At 39.8% G+C, this 21,370-nt stretch overlaps 1 protein-coding gene across 4 annotated transcripts in view; it reads left to right on the forward strand.

The window, feature by feature from the left end:
* Positions 1–21,370, forward strand: part of Pls1 (plastin 1) — a 97,479-nt gene that overhangs the window by 58,224 nt on the left and 17,885 nt on the right. For all 4 annotated transcript variants that reach the window (XM_074060227.1, XM_074060226.1, XM_074060225.1 and 1 more), the window contains exons 3-11: positions 2,231–2,394; positions 3,752–3,881; positions 7,463–7,595; positions 9,013–9,094; positions 10,084–10,249; positions 10,330–10,472; positions 12,452–12,547; positions 15,292–15,487; positions 20,092–20,170. In XM_074060227.1, coding sequence (XP_073916328.1) covers positions 2,231–2,394; positions 3,752–3,881; positions 7,463–7,595; positions 9,013–9,094; positions 10,084–10,249; positions 10,330–10,472; positions 12,452–12,547; positions 15,292–15,487; positions 20,092–20,170 — 1,189 coding nt within the window. The remainder of the gene's footprint in view (positions 1–2,230; positions 2,395–3,751; positions 3,882–7,462; positions 7,596–9,012; positions 9,095–10,083; positions 10,250–10,329; positions 10,473–12,451; positions 12,548–15,291; positions 15,488–20,091; positions 20,171–21,370) is intronic.

Raw genomic sequence — 21,370 nt, forward strand, 5'->3', positions numbered from 1 at the left:
CCATTTGGGTTGCTTCCACGATGGGGCTTTTGTGAATAATACTGATGTGAACACAGGTGTACAAATATCTGTCCGAGTCCTGCTTTCAGTGAGTGTATACACAGAAGTGAGTTACTGGATCCCATGACAGTCCTATATTTAATTTTCTGGAGAGCCACCATTCTAGTTTGCTCCGTGGATAGGCTGTCTTATGCTCCTGTCAGCAGGGCATCCTTACCAACCTTTACTGTGTTGTTGTTTTGTTTTTATAATAGCTTTATGGGTGTGAAGTGGCATTTCATTGTGGTTTTGATTTGTGTTTGTAATGATTAATGGTGTTGAAAATCTTTTTGTGTGCTGACTGGCCACTTGTTTGTCTTTAGAGAAATGTCTTTTCAAGTCCTTTGCCTATTTTTGCTTGTTTCATTGTTGACTTCGAAGAAAGTCTTATTTCTTTTAAAACCATGATCTTTATGGTTGTTTAACCTAGGCCTTCATTTCCTGACCTTTACCTCAAAATTATAAATGTTTCATGAGATAAGGTAACTCAATTTCTTTTTTTTGGTGACACTGGGGCTTGAACTCAGGGCCTCAAACTTGTTAGCAGGTGCTCTACCACTTGTGCCACTCTGCCAACCGTAACTTAAGTTCTTAAATCATTTTGCACAGAACATATGCTCATTCAATACTGTTAGCTTTCATCTTACCCATCCCTACCACCGCGGCGCAGGCGCAGCTGGAAGGAAAACATTCAGTTCTGTGGGTCTTCGAGCCTTAGCTCTTAACTATTCATTTTAGTTCAACATGATCATGGTTGGCTGGTAAACAACTCCTTCAATCCTTTTTATTTTTAAGTATTTCTCACCATAGTGCTGATAGAAATAATACAACATATAGATTTTAGAATTATAGGAAGCAATTCTGAACCAGTGATGTATAAAATGATGCTTTGCTCTAAATTCAAAGAAAGCAATAGTATTATTGCAACGTCAAGCAATTTAGCTTCCTAGGTGACTTTTGAGTTTTTAGTAATACTTTGGTCATTGGTGATTCTAGTCTTGAAATATTTAATAATTCTGAGCAGTACTCTAAAATGTTCATATTAGGGTTCAAAAGATAAGTTCCTGTCCTTATCATTCATTTAATTATTATGACATGTATATAAATGGAAAGATGAAACCTGTTGAAACTATTCCACAAGTGGAGGAGGGGGGATAAAAGAGAATGATGGAGGGGAGAACTCAAGTATAATATATTTTATATGTTGTAAGAACTTTTGTAAATGCCACAATATACCCCTAGCATAACAATAAAAAAATTATTGTTTGTTTGTTAGGACTGGGGTTTGCTCTCAGAACTTTGCACTTGCAAAGCAGGCACTCAACCATAAAAAAAATTATTGCAATAACAGCCATGTTCTTGGGAAAAAAAGCAACCCAGGAACCAAAACAACTGTTACTAGACAAGCAAAGAAAGCCATACAGGGCGGATAAAGCCCCCACAGAACAATTTAAATTTGCAATCCTGTTTGCCAGCTCTGGACAGAGGTGTTTTGTGTTGCCTTTGTCCTGAGTCAAGAAGGGATATCCAGTCTCTCAGCAAAACCCAGGGAAGGGTATCTCAGGGATAGCATGGAAACACCTGGAACCTTGTTCCCAAAGCTCCAAATATAGGTGCGAAATGTCTTCAATACCTAATCTCAAAATGACATCACCCATGATTCAGCCTACATAATAGTATCATAAATACATAATGAGGAAGCAATGAATTATTGACACATGAAACAAACTGTCACCAAGTGAAATGGGAGCAAAATGCATCATGGATACTTTATATGATCATATATTTTATATGGACATGGGGCCAGCAGATCCATTCTGTAAATTCCATCAGGTTCAAGTCTGGCTGGATGTTCCTTCTTGACCAATGCTGCTAGATTTCTCTGAGACTTCCCCCAGGTTTATTTCTTTGAAACTTAATAATTTGCCAAAACCTAGTTTCCTGTCAGAGCTCTGTCCATACTACACACTTTACGTGCGAAGTCTGTGGCGATTCGGTCCATTTAAAAGTAAATGTTTTTAATAAAGTGTTCAGCAGACTCTGTACAGCTCAGGTGCAGGGAAAAAGGTCCCTGCTACCTGTGAAACAAACCTATAAGGTTCTGCATTCCTGTGTGCCTCCTACACGGCTGGCCGAGGGACATCTTCAGCCATACAAATGACACATGACAGCTCCTACTCTATCTCCCCAGATATTGACAACAGTGGGTATGTAAGTGACTATGAACTTCAGGACCTGTTTAAAGAAGCCAGCCTCCCTCTTCCTGGCTACAAGGTGCGCGAGATCGTGGAGAAGATTCTAGCAGTCGCTGACAACAACAAAGATGGCAAAATTAGTTTTGAAGAGTTTGTGTCGGTGAGTAAAATCTGATCACTCTTGTCTACTCCTCTTGTTTCGAGCAGAATTTTCGTAGTGATCTTGCTAGGTTCGGTGTGCTCTGGCTGCAGAGGCCTGAAAAAGCACATTCTTAAAATAATGATGACACTATTAACAACTAATAATTTCCACAAATAACCCAGAAGACAAGAGAAAATGCCATCAAGTGGAAATCAAGTGTAGATAACAGTCATGCATGCCCTGGAATAACTGTGTTTGATTGAACATTAATATAATTGAATAAGTATTTATGAAATATAAACCACGTGGTTTTGCATTCATTGGGCAAATATTTGAGTGCGAGGCCCTGCGAAGAACGTGACGAGCAAAGGAGACATGGTCCCTGCTTTCATGGCGTTCACAAGCGATGGGGAAGACGAGGGTTACACAAATGGATAAAAATGCTGCCCGTGGTCATTGCTGTGACAGAGTGGACCAGACCACATGAGACTTTGTAGTAAACAGAATTGAACTTGGAAGGAGGCTGGAGAAGCCAGGGATTCAGGAAGGTGTCCCTTGAGCTGTCAGGACTAAGCCAAAGAAAGACATTGAACAGAAAAAGGGGAGGGGAGAATGACTAACCTGGGAGGTAGGTAGAGGTGACAGTGTGGGGCCTGTGGCTTTGGAAATGATGGTCTTCTCAACAAGTGAAAACAGGAGTCGTGTGGTTAGAGGAGCGATGGTAAGGCAGGGGAGGCAGCGGAGCACTCAGTGGGGACCAGCTCATGTACGGTCTTGTGGGATTTTTGTTTTTATCCTAAGAGCAATAGGGAGTCAATGAAGTGGGAGAATAGAAGGTGAAATGACTTGACTAGACTTGCATTTCCAAGGGCCTGTGTGGAGAAATGATTTAATTCCGTCTTGCCAGTCTCTGGAGAGTCCAGCCGGAGTGACTGGGAGACGGAGTTCCCCTAAGCCCATGGTGGTTCCTACAAGATCTGACTTGTTTGCTTTACAGTGTCTACATTTGGCATGATTAGGTAGGAAAGTGCCCTCAGTCAGGTGTTTTTAAATCTTCAGCATGTACCCATTTCGTAGGTTTTCAGTATAAGAAAAAGATCCGTGCCAAGTCAAGAAGAATAATTTCAGTGCATTCGGTTTAAGCTGAGTCGTAACTTGTTCCAGTGGTTGGGGACAAGCATTTATCTACTTTGCGTTCTTGGTAAAAATGACATGACAGTTCTCTGTGCACACAAGCATTGATTATGAGAACACCCGATTCGGATTTATTTCGGTGTCATTTCAAATAGGTAAGTCTAAATAAATGTCCTTCGTGTCATCACATTTTTTAATAATTGTCTGCTCAAGTCTCCATTTTCCTTCTATCCCGTTCCAGCTAATGCAAGAGTTAAAAAGCAAAGATATCAGCAAGACTTTCCGGAAAATAATCAACAAAAGGGAAGGGATCACTGCCATCGGAGGGACCTCGTCCATTTCCAGTGAGGGGACACAGCACTCATACTCAGGTAACCTGCCGCTCCAAGTCGGATCTTTTGTCATTGATTCATGTGGTAAATGCCACATTTCATCAAATCTAAGATGCTGCTGCTGCGATTCATATTTTACGTAGCATTGAGGGAAAAAAATAGCAGAGTGAATTATACCGAGACATCAAATTTGAAGTTTATTTCAATTGTAGAGTTGTTGAAATCAGTGGATTCCTACCTGGTTCAGTGCACATCAGAGAACTTAAAAACAGTGGAAGTTGTTCACATTTCAGCACTGATTGCGCATAATTATAACTTTTGAAACATTTTTAAAGGGTTTTGTTGGTTTTGGGGGGGTGACAGGGGTGGAGCCCAGGCAAGCTGGACCATGAGCTAGCCTCAAGCAGGACTTTTGAAGGGGTTTTCATCCTGACTAACCTAGGAATGGTGGAGAGAGGCATAAGCATTTTCCCTCCATTTTCCAAGGGCTAAGATACTAGAATCCTTTTTTTATCGAGCAACCAAGTGACTAGAGGGCAGGTCACCTGACTTGCTTCATCTGATAGAGCAGTGGCCTGCTTTCTCTGGGAGGTGTCCTGTCCCAGGCTAAATTTACTTCTCGGGGTCGGTGTGCCAAGGAGGCTTTGGCCAAGTTCCTTTTCAGTCACATGAATGAAATTAGAACTGTGCTTTTGAACAGAATTCTAACTTTTCCTTCTTTCTTCCTTTGAGAGCTGAATCTGCTAATCATCTTGATTTTTTTCCCTTTCTAGTTGGATTTTTTGCTCTGAACTCAAATTTCTCCTGTCCATTGTATCTCTCTCCTAACCTTTTCTCACTGGGAAAGTAGTGGAAAAGGCGGCCATTTATAACTACTACCCCACCTTTGGAAAGGTGTTCACCCCTCCTTCAATTTCTGCCCGCCTTTCTACTGAAAGGGCTTCTTTTTTAAAGAGACAAAAAACCCCACAAAAATATATTGAGATAAATCCAGCAAAGTGCTGTAATCTTAAGTATACAGCTCAATGACTTTTGGTGGCACTGGGGTTTGAACTCAGGGCCTCACACTTGCTAGGCAGGCACTCTTACCACTTGAGCTACTCTGCCAGCCCAATTTATCACATTTTTTTTCGTACTGAGGTTTGAACTCAGGACCTATACCTTGAACCAGTCCACCAGCCCTTTTATATGATGGGTTTTTTCGAGATGGGGTCTCAGGAACTATTTGCCCAGTCTGGCTTGGAACCGAGATCCTCCTGATCTCTGCCTCCTGAGTAGCTAGGATTACAGGCGGGAGCTACTGGTGCTGGGCTTAACTCAATGACTTTGTACATGTGCATACACCCGTGTAGCTGCCAACCATCAAGACATGGAATATTTTCATCACCCCATGTGACTCCCTCACACCCTGGTGTTTCCACCTTTTGGCTCTTATGAATAATGCTGAATGAACACTCGTGTACACGTTTTGTGTGGTCACATGCTTTGAATTTCCTTAGATGTGTACCTAGGAGTGGAATAGCTGGATCTTTTGGTCACCCTCTGATTCCTATTTTTAGGAACTACCAAACCATATTCCAAAATGGCTTCACTGTTTTGTGTCCCCACCAGCCACCTGTGAGGTGGTTTTTTTGTTGTTTTTTTTTTTTTTTCACATCCTCACCAACACTTGGCATTTGTCCATTTTTAAAACTGCAAACATTCTGGTGGCCTTGATATGGCATCTCATTCCCGCTTCCTATACCCGGTACCTCCTCCCTTTCCCTGCCCATGTTCATATCTTAAAAACCTAACTGTCAGATAGTTCCACCTCTATAAAAGATTCTCCTTTTGACGCTTGGTCTTGCCATGTAACACAGGCTGGTCCTGAACTTGTGGACTCGAGAGATCCTCCCGCCTCAGCCTCCCGCGTTGGGGCTGTAGGCGTGTGCCACCATACTCAGCCCTGTAGTCTTTTCATGAGCAAGCTAACTGGCTAGAATGATTTCTTTCTTCCAGATCTTGAAACATTGCCGACATAGGCACACATAATGGCGCGTTTCCCTCATGTTGTGTATCTTTGTATGTATCTCATCCTTCACCGCAGATCCTTGATGGCAGCTGTAGGATTTTAGTGATCTGTTATCCCTAGACTCTGAGGCCTTCTGAGGAGATATGGATGGTGAGGGAAGTAGATAAGAAGGCAGATCATGGTGTGTGTGAAGGACAACTAGCAGTGTTCTCGAAAAAAGACACTATTGTGTCTTTATTGAGTGTGTATGGTGGATTAAGCTTGGGGGAAACTTAGGAAAATGCCCTAAATCTGGGAACCAAGGTAACAGTGGAATAGGTCAGATCACTGTATTCTGCCCTCTGAGGGAAACAGAGGTGAGCCAGAGGGTTTATATTATTGAGTCATTTTTGTATTTGCAGAATAATAAAAACTACAGAACATTTTACTTTAAGCTCCTTCCTGTCTCCCCCTCTGAATGGCCCAACAACGTTTTCCCAGTAAAGATCAATGAACTCCTCGAGAAGCCCTGTGTGGGGAAGTCGGTGATGGCGGTGGCTAAGAGTCATGCTGGTATATAGATTTGTGAAGTTTGTTACAGCAAAGTGTTCGCAGAAATGGACTCGCTTATTCATTTGAATAGCAGTTTTTTTCTTGTGGTGCTGGGGATTGAGCCCAAAGCCTCATTCGTGCTATCAAGGAGCTGAACCCCACTGTGCTGTATCTCCAGCCCTGAATACCTCTTGCTCGAAAACTATTTTTGTTGTAAGCTAAAAATGATTGCACTCTAATCTAAGTGTTTTAGGGAGTGTAGTTTATTTTCATGGATTTTTTTTTTTTTTTTTTTTTTACAATACGAGGTTTGAACTCAGAACCTTATGTTTTCTAGGCAGGTGCTCTACCACTTGAACCATACCTCCAATCCTTTTCACCTTAGGTTATTTTTCAGATATTTCCTGGCTGGCTTTGGACCAGCCTATGCCTCCTGCATAGCTGGGATTACAGGTGTATGCCACCAAGTCTGGCTTGTTGGTTAAAACAGGATCTTGGGGTCTTGCTAACATTTTCCCTGGGCTGGCCTGAACCGTATTCCTCTTGATACCTACCTCCTAAGTAGCTGAGATTATAGACACATATTTCTGTGAATCCTTATTTTTCCCCTTGTTTAAGTGTATATCTATACATAGGTACATCTATCTTATCTTTATCTGTCTATCTGACTATCTATCTTTAACTTTTGATGTTCTGCTTCTGGTTCATGGATTTTTACAAGCAATAGTATTTGGAAAGAATTTAGAATAAAACCAAGTATTTATTGTGCTCGTTGAAGACCTATACCGCCTTCTCTCTTAATGTATTGGATGGAAAGTGGAAGGAATTCTCCTTTCTTTCTTTACTAAGTCTTAAGTGTTTTAGTCAAGTTTTTTTTTTTTTTGTGGTAGGACTGGGATTTGAACTTAGGACTTTGAGCTTGCAAAGCAGGTACTCTACCACTTGAGCTACACCTTCAAGAGAACTAGTTGAGTTTTAATAATAGTCGTTAATTATCCTTGAGCAGAAATTGGCAAGTATGGTTTTGGAGCATGACAAATTCTGGGAAATGAGGTTTGCCTTGACTTTCTGTTTTCAGAGGAGGAGAAAGTGGCTTTCGTGAACTGGATCAACAAAGCCCTGGAAAATGACCCTGACTGCAAGCATCTTTTACCCATGAATCCCAATGACAACAGTCTCTTCAAGTCACTTGCAGATGGCATCCTTCTTTGGTGAGTTGGACATTCAGTTATGGGAGCTGTGCTCCTTTTACCCCACCAATGGGCATTCCACGAAAACTGCAATTCAGCAAATCCTTAAGTCCTGAAGGATTTATATTGCATAGAAAATTAAGTAGTGTATGTCTTCCAGAATTTTCCTTGTAATACAATCTCTTAGTTTTCTGGTGATTTTATATTTATTACCATAAGATTGCCAGGAAACTTTGGAGTTAGACCTTTGATGTGTTTTTTTTGTTGTTGATTTTTTTTTCCTTTGGTAATGGTGGTGGTACTGGGGTTTGAACTCAGGGCCTCACACTTGCTAGGCAGGCGCTCTACCACTTGAGCCACTCAGCCAGCCTTTTTTGTGTTGGGTATTTTTGACATAGGGTCTCATGAACTGTTTGCCAGGGTTAGCTTTGAACTGCAATCCTCCTGATTGTTCCTCCTGAGTAGCTAGAATTACAGATGGAAGCCACTGGCACCTGGCCTTTGATGCATTTTAAAATGTTGCCATGGTTTCTTTTTGGATTATTGACTGGAACACAGTAATGAGGAATGCAGGAGGAAGATAGACATTTTTTGTACCTAAATGAAAACAGTGTTTTAATTGAGCCTCGGCTTGTTGCAGTCTGTTCTGCTCCCTACACTGTAGATTTTTCTAAGGGTATATCTTTTGTCTTTATTGTGTGTACCATACTCCCAGAATACTTCTTTATACAAAGCAAAGAACTTTTTTTAATTTGTAAAAATACAGTATACTTCTAAAGAAGAAAATAACCTTTGCAAACATTCATAGCACCAATAATTAATTATTAACATTGTGGAATTTACTTTTTCTTTAGTGCTTTTTTTCTGTGTATTTACTTAAAAAGGTAAAGGAAGCCTTACCCACAAATATAGGCTATCAGTGTTTAGGACATTATGTATAAAATATACCTTGATCTCCATTTGAAATTCTTATCTCTTCTTCAGAGAATTTCCTAATATGAATCAAATAAGCATTTCCTATTTTAGTTTTCAGAGATAAAATATATACTAAAATCTAGAGAAAGAATTCATATTAATTTTTGTTTAACATGTCTGAGTTATTGAAGTCTTAGACAAAGTCTGGCTCCTTATCTTTCTGCAACAACACTGTTGAGACTACTTCATGGAATTTGACTTCTGAAGATTTTACATTTCAGGTTGCTAAATGTTGACATTAAATGAAATAAAGACAAGACTCACACAAAGAAGTTACAAGGTGGACTTTTGCAATGAGTGACAGATTTCTTTTAGGACAAGGAATATTCCTAGACATGAATTTACAGCTTAAAATAAGTGCACTGTGTAGTTCTTCAAATTCCAACTATTTTGGCTGCTTGCAAAAATAAGCTAAAAACATTTCTGGGAATTTTTAACTAAATCATTCCCCTTTTCTCTTTAGCAAAATGATCAACTTGTCTGAGCCAGATACAATCGATGAGAGAGCCATTAATAAGAAAAGGCTCACTCCTTTTACTGTTTCTGTAAGTATGTCCCTGTTGCTGGTAATATGTTACCTGTTGCATGGCCTAAGGCCTTCTTTGCTAATGGATATTTGAGCCAAAGTAAAACCTACAACAATTCTGTTTTTTTTTTAAATAAATACTTGGGTTGTTTTGTTTTGTTGTTTTTTTTGCACGGCTAGAAATTGAAAAACTTGATTTTTATTAAATAAAAAATCAGCTGCATTCTATAACAAATAAAATTAAGATTCTATATACTTTGGGTAAACCTCTTTATTCCTAGTATTTATTATTCCTAACAGAATTCCATTTATATTATTGTAATTATCAAGTTATTTAATTAATGATTATTTGATGCTAGTCTTCTTCCTTTTCTTCTTTCATTTCTTCTTCCTCCCTTCATTTTACTTCTTTTTTTTTTATTGTTGTGTTGGGTAGGGGTACAATGTGGCATTTACAAAAGTTCTTATAATATATCAAATATACTTGAATTTACCCCTCCACCATTCTCCTCTATCCCCCTTTCCTGGAATAGTTTCAGCAGGTCTCATTTTTCCATTTACACAAGTGTACACAGTATTTGCACCATCTTCACCTCCTTCACCCTTTCCCCACCTCCTCTCCCCTGCCACTAGTACCATCCCCCAGTTGTTCCTCCTTTTTTTTTCTTTTCTTTTTTTTTTTTTTTTTGTGGTGCTGAGGATCACGGACACATGGTGGGAAATTTTGCTTGTTTTGGACATATTGGGTTTGAGATCCTTTTAAACACTCCAGCTAGGCATAATACAGTGTGGAGGGAGGGCTTTGGGGGAGGCGTCTGCAGAATGTCCTTGGCAGGGACAGATGCAGCTAAAACCATGTACTCTCCTTAGAAGTGGTCATTTAGTTGTATAAGTATGACTTATGTTTAAAAGTCTGAATTTTCTGCGATCTGTTGTTTCTTGCAGATAACTTGTAGATTAGACTTTAGAAAGAACTTCCTCACTTATGTTTTTCTTTTGACGATTCAGGAGAATTTGAACCTGGCCCTGAATTCTGCCTCCGCCATTGGCTGTACAGTGGTGAACATTGGGGCGCAAGACCTCAAAGAAGGCAAGCCCCACTTGGTCCTGGGGCTTCTCTGGCAGATCATCAAAGTTGGTCTGTTTGCGGACATTGAGCTTTCCAAGAACGAAGGTAAGGCCTCCAAAGTCATTTGCTTTCTGTTGACGCTGCTCACCAGGGGAAGGACTCACATTGCCCTGGCCTCCCTGCAGCTCTGATCGCCTTGCTGAACAACGGTGAGGATCTGGATGAGCTCATGAAACTGTCACCCGAGGAACTGCTGCTGAGATGGGTCAACTACCACCTGACCAACGCGGGGTGGCGTCCAATCAGCAACTTCAGCCAGGACATCAAGGTTGCCCTTCACTGCTCACAGTGGTCATGGGATATAGACATGGAGGATGTGAAAGACAACACAGGGGTTAAAAATGCACACTTAAACTTGAATCAAATTCCACTTTGCCAAAAGCCACCTAAGGAAATGAAGCTTTGCATTTCTTCTGATTATATTCACAAAATCTTCTAAAAACAATTTACTGGTTTGTAATATGAATTGCAACTAGCCATGAGAGGAAGGCGGCTTGAGCTTCAACACATTAAAGCATTCTTTCCCATTTTCTGTGCCACTGGTCCACTGAATTATAAAGCACAAGTGAGGAAGTTCTTTATGAAATTTTATCTCTAAGTTATCTGCAGGAAACAATGGATTGCAGAAAATTCAGGCTTTTAGAAATGTCATACTTACATAACTAAATGACTAAAAAGATCACATGGTTTTAGCTATCGCCTGTATATTAAATTAATGGACTGAGAATGACACCTGTTTGCTGGACTGGTGGCCCTTGTGTGTTGGACCAGCTCAACACTTTTCCTTCCAGTTCTCCAATAGCCAGCTAACAGGAAGCGGGTTTTCTGAGGGTGCAGAGAATCAGCAGACAAATGAGGACCTGAAGGTGTGTCTCCCAAGCAAAGTCTCTTGGCAGCACTTTCCTTCACTTTCACCTAGCCATCAGTCTCTCAAGGTCAAGGCCAGAATAGACATTGCCAAATTGGGACCCTGTGGCTGTTTTCTTCTCTAGGCTTTATTATTTCTAGAGTAATTTGCAATGAGTGATGCAAAGACTCACTTTTTTCAGAAGCTTCCTAATTATGCACAGCAAACCAGGCAAAACTTACTGGTTTAAAATGATTTATTGTTTTTCATAATTTTGGGGGGTTGATGTAGCCTCTCCTTCACATTTCTTTGATCACTAATTCAATTACATTAGCTGTCAGTTAAGTTCATTTGGAAGATGTCCAAAGACACCAGTCACAAATCTAGTGCCTCAGTGGTCCTCCACCAGGTGGCTCTGTTGGTTTCCTTGTAGCTTGATATTCTCAGAGAGTTGGACTTTTGTAAAGGTTAACTTCAAACCTTCAAGAGGGTGGGGCATGGGTGGCTCATGCCTGTAATCCTGGTTACTCAGGCAGAGATCAGGAGGATCGAAGTTCAAAGCCAGCTTGGGCAAATAGTTCATGAGACTCTTATCTCAAAAAAACCCTTCACCAAAAAGGGCTGGTGGAGTGGCTCAAGGAAAAGGCCCTGAGTTCAAACCTCAGTACCACAAAAAAGAAAAAAAAAAACAACAACCAATCAAACAAACAAACAAACAAAAAACCTTCAAGAGGGAGGAATCAGAGACAAAGATTTTTTCTTCTTTCTTTTTTTTTGTGGGATCGAGGTTTGAATTCATCAGGGTTTTGCACTTGCAAAGCAGGTGCTGTACCACTTGAGCCACACCTCCCGCAGAGACTGTTTACATTTGGGCTTGGAAGCCCCAAACATTCACAGCCTTCTGTAGTAAAGCCAGCCCAAATCAAAGGGAAGGAGAAGAGCTACATATGCTTACAGGGAAGAATTGTGACAGCCACCTCTGGAGATGACCGCAGTGATGACTAAATATGGTGTGGTCACAGTGTATGTACAGAGACAGGCAAGGGGCGCTGTGCCACGCAGAGGAGGATATTTGGCTCACTCTGAAGAAGCTAGGGAAGTCTTCCAGGAGAAACTATTTGATGGGAATCTCCAGGGACACTGATGCTTGGGGATGTGAACAAATGAGAAAGGTAAGGGGCGGGGCTTGCAGTCCAGGGGGCAGCATTGGCAGAAGCTCGGAGGTGCATTCAGAATCCTATAAGTAATTCTGGATTGTTAAAGTTACTGTTTGTTTTTCTTTTCTTTAAGATGGGGGCGATTTCCTCAATTTGAGCACTTTTTTTCCCTTAAATTTAATGATGACTTTATCATCATTTTTATCACTTTAAAAATGACAAGAGTTCATTCTTTCCTTGAAGGATTCAAGAGCCTATTTTCACCTGCTCAATCAGATCGCTCCTAAAGGTGACCGAGGAGATGGTCCTGCTGTTGCCATTGACATGTCTGGATTTAACGTGAGCGCAATCTTCGTTGTCTTTGCATACTGTGGTAAAATTATACATTACACAAGTTTTACCATTTTTGTGCACATGACCCAGTGCCATTCAGTGCAATGGCACTGCTGTCCAGCTGTCATCACTCCCTGTCTCTAGAGCATTTTCATGACCCCATAGTGACACCCCGTACTCATTAAACCATAACCCCCACTTCCATCTCTGGTAACCACTGTTCTACTTAATTTTTCTTTAGTGGAAGTAATAATAAAGTTTATTAGGAAAGGGATTTAGTATAATAGGCTAAAAGTGGGGCGAAATGGGGAAGAAAGGGAGAAACATTCCCTGCTCCCCCTGCAGAAAATGGGAATAAAGACTCCTGTTGTTCTGTCTGACTGTGAGTTTAGCTAGTGAGTCCAGTCAGTCCAGTGTGGATGGTAATTCTGCACAGACAGCCTCCTGGTAAAGTCCGCAGCCCATCCTTGAAGCCGAACCCTCTGCTTCACACGTTTCCTTGTGCCCCAGGCTACAGATCTCCAGCTAAGCCACCCGGCTGTCAAGACTGAGAAGAAATAGCAGGAATCTAACCTCCAGTGTGGAGTTGACCCTATGTCCACATTTCCCTGGTGAAACCCACCTGGAGCCAGGGTGCCTTCGTGACTGCGGGTGTGCCCCAGGAAAGGAAGCTGCAAGGTGTTATTAGATTGCTAAGCAACTGGCAAACAGTTCCATTGCTTACCTTTGGAAATATGCAAAATAAAATGTGGAAATTCCTAGTGTTTATGGCATAGGAAGCACTGATACAGATCGTGGTCCACTTACAACTTGAGTCATTACTAATAAATTATATTTCATATTAGTATAATGAAATAGGTCAGAAATATAGTATGCAAATTACTTTAAGTACTTAAAAAGCTAAGGAAAATTTCAAGTATATTCAAACAGACTTAGTATATTAAAATGCTGTATGCCCATACCCGTTAAACACTGATCAACTCTCAGTCAGCGGACTTATTTCCTCCCTGTTTCTCTCTTACGTTATTTTGAAGCAAATTCTAGACATAGCATCATTTCACTAATAAATACTTCAGCATGCATTTCTAGAAGATAAAGATATTTTTAATATAATCATACTACCTATCCCCAATAAAATTAATGACAGTCATTAACACCATGTGGTCATTGTTACAATTCTCTTGTAAATGTCAGAATTTCTTTGTAGAGTCATTCGAATTAAGATCCAAGTAAGGTCTATATATTGTGATTTGTTGACGTCTACCTTGGTAGCTTTTCCTTGTCTTATAGGGTTGACTCTCTCTTTCTCCAATTTTGTTCTGTTTTTACTCTTTTTTTTTTTTTTTTTTTTTTTGGTGGTTGCTGTTTATTTGTTGAGACAGGTCTTACTGTGTAGCCCAGGCTGGTTTCAAACTTGTGATTCTCCTGCCTCACTCTCTTGACTGCTGGGATTAGAGGTGTATGCATTTTTATTACTTTGTAATTCTGGTGAACAGAATTAGGTTATAATCTTTGGTTATGATGCACTCTCCTGATGGGTGGATCCATGCGTGCCCCTCTTTTATTTATTTTTGTTTGTGATTGTTTGGAGATTGCGACAAGCCTCATGAACCTTAATCCATCATGAAAACGAAGACCTTGACATTAATTTTCACTTAGCTGTGTAGTTCTTCCCTACCTTGTGCCTCTGCCACCCTCAATGTGGTAACCACCATCTGGAATCTTGTAGTCATTGTTCGTTTGCTTTTTTATGTATGAAATTAAATTTTTACTTTACTTTTTAACTTCATATAAAATTTTTTCATGCATTTAAATTTCTAGTGCTTTTTTTTAACTTATATTTCTGATTCACTCATATTGTTGTGTATCATTGTGTGAATTAATAAGTCTAGTGACACTCTTTTACTCTCCTGCTTACAGGTATTTGGCTTGTTTTGTTTGTTTCCAGAGTTTTTCATTTGTGAGCTATGCTTTCTGTGTGTGTGTGTGTGTGTGTGTGTGTGTGTGTGTGTGTGTAGTGGGTGAAACAACTAAACATGTCTTCCAGAGGGTGCTCTACAAGATGCTCTTGTTTTCAAACTTTAACCATTATGCACTTCCTGGGATTGCAGAGGTCCTTGACCCAAAAGGGCTCAGGAAAGGAATGAACAAGACAAGACATACGAAAGGACTCAGTCACTCAGGAGGGAATGACAAAACACATATCGAGAGGGCCAGCAGGCTGATGACCAACTGGCAAAATTTTATTTATCTCAGCAAGCTTTATACAAAAGAGGAAGAGACTTAAACATCAAAACACTCTGACCTAGTTACAATCTTTCTATTTTTGCCAGCCTGTATTTTCACTGCCAGTGTCCTTGACTAAGTATAAACTTCTTTTCAGTCAAGGGAAACCACTTAGCGTTCCTTCCCACCGTGATAGAGGCATGGTGCACCTGCAGGTTCCAACCTTGTCGGAATGCTGCAAAGCCACAGCGACCTTGTCAGACCGTGGCTTTTGGTTCCCAGCAGGCACTCACTGAGGTTCACTTGAGTTTTATTAGCAATTAGGGTTAAGTATTTCTCAGTGATCCCAGCAAGAAAATTAAAAGACTTGTCCTTTTTTCTTTAAAACAAATGGGGAAGTTGATTTGTGATGCTTGTAAACTATTATTTGCAGAAAAGTAATTGCTTATAAATATGTTTGCCTATAAAAAATTACACCAATCCACAGTTTAATCTTGACCATTTTGTTTTATTTCATTGTTTAGGAGAAAAATGACCTGAAGCGCGCTGAGTTCATGCTCCAAGAGGCAGATAAACTGGGCTGCAGGCAGTTTGTCACCCCTGCAGATGTGGTTTCAGGCAACCCTAAACTGAATTTAGCCTTTGTAGCTAATCTTTTTAACACATATCCATGTCTACACAAGCCTGATAACAACGACATCGATATAAATTTACTGGAAGGTATGTTCTTTCTTACTCTAGTTGACTCATTGTATCTCTTTCTTGTGGTTTGTCTTACTTCACTATCAGAGGTCTGGAGATGTGGTGGAAATGCAATTTAGTGTGTGTGGGCTTGTGCATCCAAAATAGTTCAAATTAGAGAAACTGGTAGTCGGTTTTGGTTAAAAGAGAATGCTGGGGTGACTCTTACTTATCTGTCATTTTCCCATAGTGAAATCTATCATACACTTAAAATATTCTAATAAATGGTCCTATAGCGTTACTCTGTTCCCAATACGGACCATATATTGGAAAAATAATTATATTTAGCCTTTCCCCACTTTGAAAACTGGTTTGACTGCAGTATTATTCTCTTTTTAATGTGCTCAGTGTACATGACAACAGCTGTAGTTACTCGTGTTGATGTGCGGACTATTGTTACTGCCTCACAATGTGTAACTTTCCTGTTTTGCTTCGTGCCATGCAGATCTGACTCCTCCTAACGTAGGTACTGTATTTAGTGCTTCTCTCTGCTCTAGAAATATATTCTTTCCGAATGTTCCTTTTATTAGTGGCATTTATTCTTTCCCTCTGGGTTGATGTTTATTTTTTGCATTGTCCATGCTGTGTATTGGTCTTACTATGTCTACAGAATGAATGACTACAAGCAAGAACCACAAATGAAGCTTAGCTAAGTAGAGGAGGAGGGCGTGGAGAGCTCCACTCCTCACCTAGTTTGCCTTCTATCACGAGAGGATGTTGTACTAAACACACTAGAAACCAGTTTGGACAATTGGACTTCATGATTTGATATAAAGTCTTTACCTCTCTCCTGTGATAAATCTTATCTTTTATCACAAGTAATCTTTGAAGGAACTTCTGATAGCTTCTATAATGCAGTTCACTTTGTTTCGTTTAGCTATGTCACATGGAGTGAATGCCATTGAAGCTCACAGCTATGAATCAGCATGATGACAAAAACATCGTCCCTGTTTTCTTCTTTGTCCTTATCTGTTTCCCATCCTCTCTTCCTTTCTTCTCCATCCTCAGCCTCATCCACACGCACACCAGTACTAACGGCTCGGATCAGAACAAGAACTAGATCAGTAGAGATGACAGAGTTTGCGGGAGGCGCCAATCCTAGGATTGCCTCGGGAGTTGTGGTTCACGGAAGAGAGGGCTTCTTCTTGGTGGGAAGAAATGATACATGCCATTCACATAATCCACCTCCTCCTGTCCCCAGTGAGACTGAAAGAGAAGTCAGTGTCACGATCTGTTCCTTCAAAGGCCACGACTAGAGTTCATAATGTCCTTGTCACCTTATAATTACAGTTTTGTGATTAATGATATTTTGGATTAACAAAGGCGTTTTTGAAGACTCTGATCAATTCTATTTACTCTACCCCCTAAATAAGCTCAGTACTCTCCATGTAGGTGTATAACTGAGAGGGAAGCAGACAAAAATGTAGATTTTTTTTTTTTTTTAGCAAAGAGAAATTCAGGGTGAAAGATTAGAATTAAAAAAAAAAGTGAAAAGGAAGACTGCTAAGTTTTTATCAGTCTGGACAATTTCAAAATCCCTCTGTGTCTTACAGAAGGAGGCCTTGTTTAAAGTGCCGTTAAAAGATGATCTGCTTTTGTAGTCACTGGATTCTTGCTAGAGCTCTTTCCAACTTACTCGCTCTCCTGGTTGTGTTGTTTGGATTCCTTTGCTAGAGTTCGCATGCTTTTGGGATTTTTCAGTTTGACTGGGATTGCTAAATATTTCCATCAGTATTATTACGTTCGTTAAGACACTGTGGGAAGTATTTATCAATCTTCTTAATTTAGAATGTATGTATGTCCTGATAGAACTGCCAAAAATGAGTTTGACCTTGACTGTCATTGGAATATTTTCCTCTGTAAATTTATGTTTTCATAGATTCTTAGGAAATTTGATGCTTGACTTTACCACATCCCAAATTCATATATTAGTATGTCCTCATTGGCAGAGAATTTATCATTAGGAAATTAAAGAAAATTAAAAGCCCAAGTAAATATTGGATCTTCATATCAAATTGAACCATGTGTTTACCTCTGTTATGAGTTGGTTAAGGGTCACGGTGGGAGGAGGAGACAGTTAGTGTCATGTCAGCTCCTTTTCTGTCCTCCTGGCAGCCTACTGTTACCATATATGTTATGTTTATTGAAACTTTCATCAGTTGCAGATGACCTATAAATGAACGGAATATTTTATAGTTCTATCTTGCATATCAGCAATTAAGATTTTAGTTCTAAGTTTGCTTTTGTTGTCTGCAATCCAGAAAACACTTCTCTTTCTGGAATACATATGTTTTTGTGATGCTTTACCGTGCTCTCACAAAGGCATAGCGCTTCTAGTTTTGAGCATTTATTTACCAAGACAACCTGGAATGGCACCCGGTAAATAAATACTCTCTCATAAAATCTGTTTTACTTTCCAGCGTTAAAATTTAAAATGATAATAAAACAATTAGTTGAGAACAATAAGAAGAAATATGAATCAAAATATAAATTTATTTATTTATTTATTTTTGGCAGTATGGGAATTGAACTCAGGATCTGAAACTTGCTAGGCAGGAGCTCTACCACTGGAGCCACATGCCAGGCCTTTTGCTTTTAGGTTTATTTTTCAGGCAGGGTCTTGTGCTTTTACCTGGGCTGGATGGTGATCCCTCTACCCACTGCCTCTCTAACAGATTGTAGGCATGTGCCACTACACCTGGCATGCTGTTGAGTTACGATCTCACTAACTTTTGCCCAGGCTGGCCTCAATCTGTGATCCTCCTCTCCCCACCTCCCAAGTAGCTGGGATTACAGTTGTACATTACCACATCTGGGTCAAGTTTTGTGTCTATTTAAATACTCATTATATCATCGGGTTCAATAGAATTTGCATATTTTAATAAAAAATTAAACCCTTAATCTCTGAAAAATTTTTTTAATTTGAAGTTTATTAAGACTGAAATACTATAGATTTTCAAGTGGAAATTTTTTAATCTCCGAAATTTTAAGACATAATTTGGATTTCCCTAACTAGAGAGAGAGAGAGAGGGAGGGAGGGAGAGAGAGAGAGAGAAAGAGAGAGAGAGAGAGAGAGAGAGAGAGCGAGCATTATAACTGTATTATGTCAGGGCAACAACTGACAGGTAAATCTGAGTCACCTGTATCAAGCTGTTGACCACAATGTGTTTCTGTTCATGTCATAGTGCTGACTGTTCAGGGATTTAATTTGCACCCATTTAATGACTCCTGTGAACATGACAGGCATGGATTCTAGGAACATTTAGTTGAACTTGGGTCTCGTGTAGATTGTTTATTATAAGGTGCTCATAGCAGATACAACAGACTGGTATGCTACTTTTTAGGAAGACCAGAAGGAGCAAAATTTAAGCAGGAAATTATATGGCCATCCAGTGGAGCTAGGGTTGAAGTAGATGCTGGGAAAAGCATTGGTAATGGCATTGAAAATCATGTGAAATTATGGTGGGCATTTATTTCCTGAACACCTGGCAAAAGTAACAGAATTCTTTAGCTCGTACAAGGTTTTGGTTCTGGTTCTAGATGGGCAGGTCTGTACTCCCTGTGGCACTTAATGACAACTGTAGGGACGGCTCTGTGGAACTGGGCCCTGGAGCTCAGAGTGTTATAGGTTTTTAGCCTTGTCCTGCGGGTCGCACATGGCCCAAAGTCTAGAGAGTGATCTGAACTTGCCTATGGTTTAGACATGACGACAGGTGTCTATATTCCAGCTTTTCAGGGTTCTGGTGAAAGACAAAGTCTAGATCATTCCACTGTCCCCTAGCTTTGCTGAAAAATGACCAATAAATAGCATTACAGTAAGTCACATAGGTCTAGGGTCTGTGCAACCCTAGACCTCTGCAAGGCAGACGTGGCAGGAGGTTACATCTCTTCCCCCTTTGTGGCACGTGGTACTCACGTTTTCCTCCAGGGTGGTATGTGCTCATGGAGGTCGTATTGTCACAGGGGCACCTGCGTCCTCCAGGTGATCATCAAGCCCAGGGACGTACGATGAAGCGTGATGTCTCTTAGCACACACCGGGATGCTGTGTAGAGCCTGTGTTGCTTGAGCATTTTCAACAGTGACAATCATTGCCTAGCTTTTAATGCTATCTGAAATCCTTTGGTGTAAAGTGTACATTTGGGTGCCCAGAAAGTTTCCTGTATGAAACAGTAATCTGTGCAAATTTTAAAGCACTGCATTTGGAAAGGTAGAACTTTTCTCTTTGCTTAATAGACTAGTATTGCCCAGAGCGCTAAAAGATTTTGTTTTATAAGGCTTAGTTAATCCCTTTTGCATCTGGTCATAACTTCAGACTGCATAAGGTTATCTGTTGTTTTTGCACAGAGAAACCATGGCTCAGTAGTTATTCACAGATATCAACTATGGAATCTAGGTGGAGAGAGAACAAAAGGAAGTTTCTTAATAGTGGGGAAAGGGATTTTTTTTTTTCCTTCTAAAGAAATTATGGTATCTAAAGAACCATGGCAAAGTATGTATGGCCAGTTTGTTCCTTCTAGAGTGGCTTAAAGAGTTCTTGATGGTTGGGGCCTGGATCATCAGTGTGTACTTGTGTCTACTCTAGGGGAGAGTAAAGAGGAGAGGACGTTTCGAAACTGGATGAATTCCTTGGGGGTCAACCCATACGTTAATCATCTGTACAGGTAAGCACTGTGTTTCAGCTTTACTGTCTTACCCACCCCAGCCCCCAGATGGTGGTGCTGGGGTTTGAACTCAGGGCCTTACGCTTGTTCTTAAGTAAGCATGCTGTCACTTAAGACACTCCTTCAGCCTCAGCCCTACTGTCAGGATCCAACTCTTAAGTTTCAAACTCTCCTTATGTTTACATGAGAACATCTTCTCAAATTACAAGAATTTAGAGGACATTTAGCGTTTCAGAATGAGAAGAATTGGCAATACATTTTAAAAGAAAAATGTTACTTAAAAAGATATATGAAGATAGCTACAATTTTTATGATGATATAAAGAAATCTGGAAACATATTCCTTATTCTTTTATTGGTCATGAAAATAAATTATTTCAGCCTTAATGGATTAGAATAACTATAATATCTGGTAGATTGTTCTATTACATGAGTATTTTTCACTATAATTAATAATTTTTTAGTTTTTGTCACATCTCCATTATTTTGTAATGTTTATGTATTTTTTTCCCTTATTTGTGGAAATAGCTTGTTTTCTTTGGGTAATTATTATAATTTTTACCTTATTCCTTTTTTATTTTTTTGCAATAGTGGGATCTTACTCTTTCTTGTTTAAAAATGGCAATAGATAATTAACATTGGTAAGAGTAAGAAAACATTTTACCAAGTGCTTTCCTCTGTTGTCTGCTAGTGATATCATGGTTCTTCTAAGTGGATGAGAGTAACATGTCTTTCCTCTTCATTATAGAATCTTGCCTTGAGAAAATTCAAAAGAACTCAGCTTAAGCTAGGGTTCTTTTAAGGACAAATGTCTGATGAGCTCAATGAGTAATTTCCATGTTAAGGAAACTCCTTAAAGAAGTTTAACTAAATTATGATTTGAACATGAGCTGAAGATTAATGTCATAGGAGAAAACCTCCATGGCTAACTGGGTGTTTATTATGCAGTAATTTCTTGCTCCTTGGAATCTATTAAAATATTCCCTAAAACTTAAATTAAGTATTGCCCTATTCTGTTAACTGGCCTTGATGTGATAGAATCATATTTGCCAAACTCTTAAGTGATATATAAATTCCAGCTAGATGAGAAGGGGTCCATATCCAGGAGACTTATGGTAGAAGAATAGCTAACACTCCAACATGGAGGTGGGAAGGATTAGGTCTTTATGGACTGATCTGAAAATGTGTCTGATATATTATT

This window comes from Castor canadensis, chromosome 17 (genome assembly GCF_047511655.1).
Source record: "Castor canadensis chromosome 17, mCasCan1.hap1v2, whole genome shotgun sequence".
Taxonomy (NCBI): Eukaryota; Metazoa; Chordata; class Mammalia; order Rodentia; family Castoridae; genus Castor; species Castor canadensis.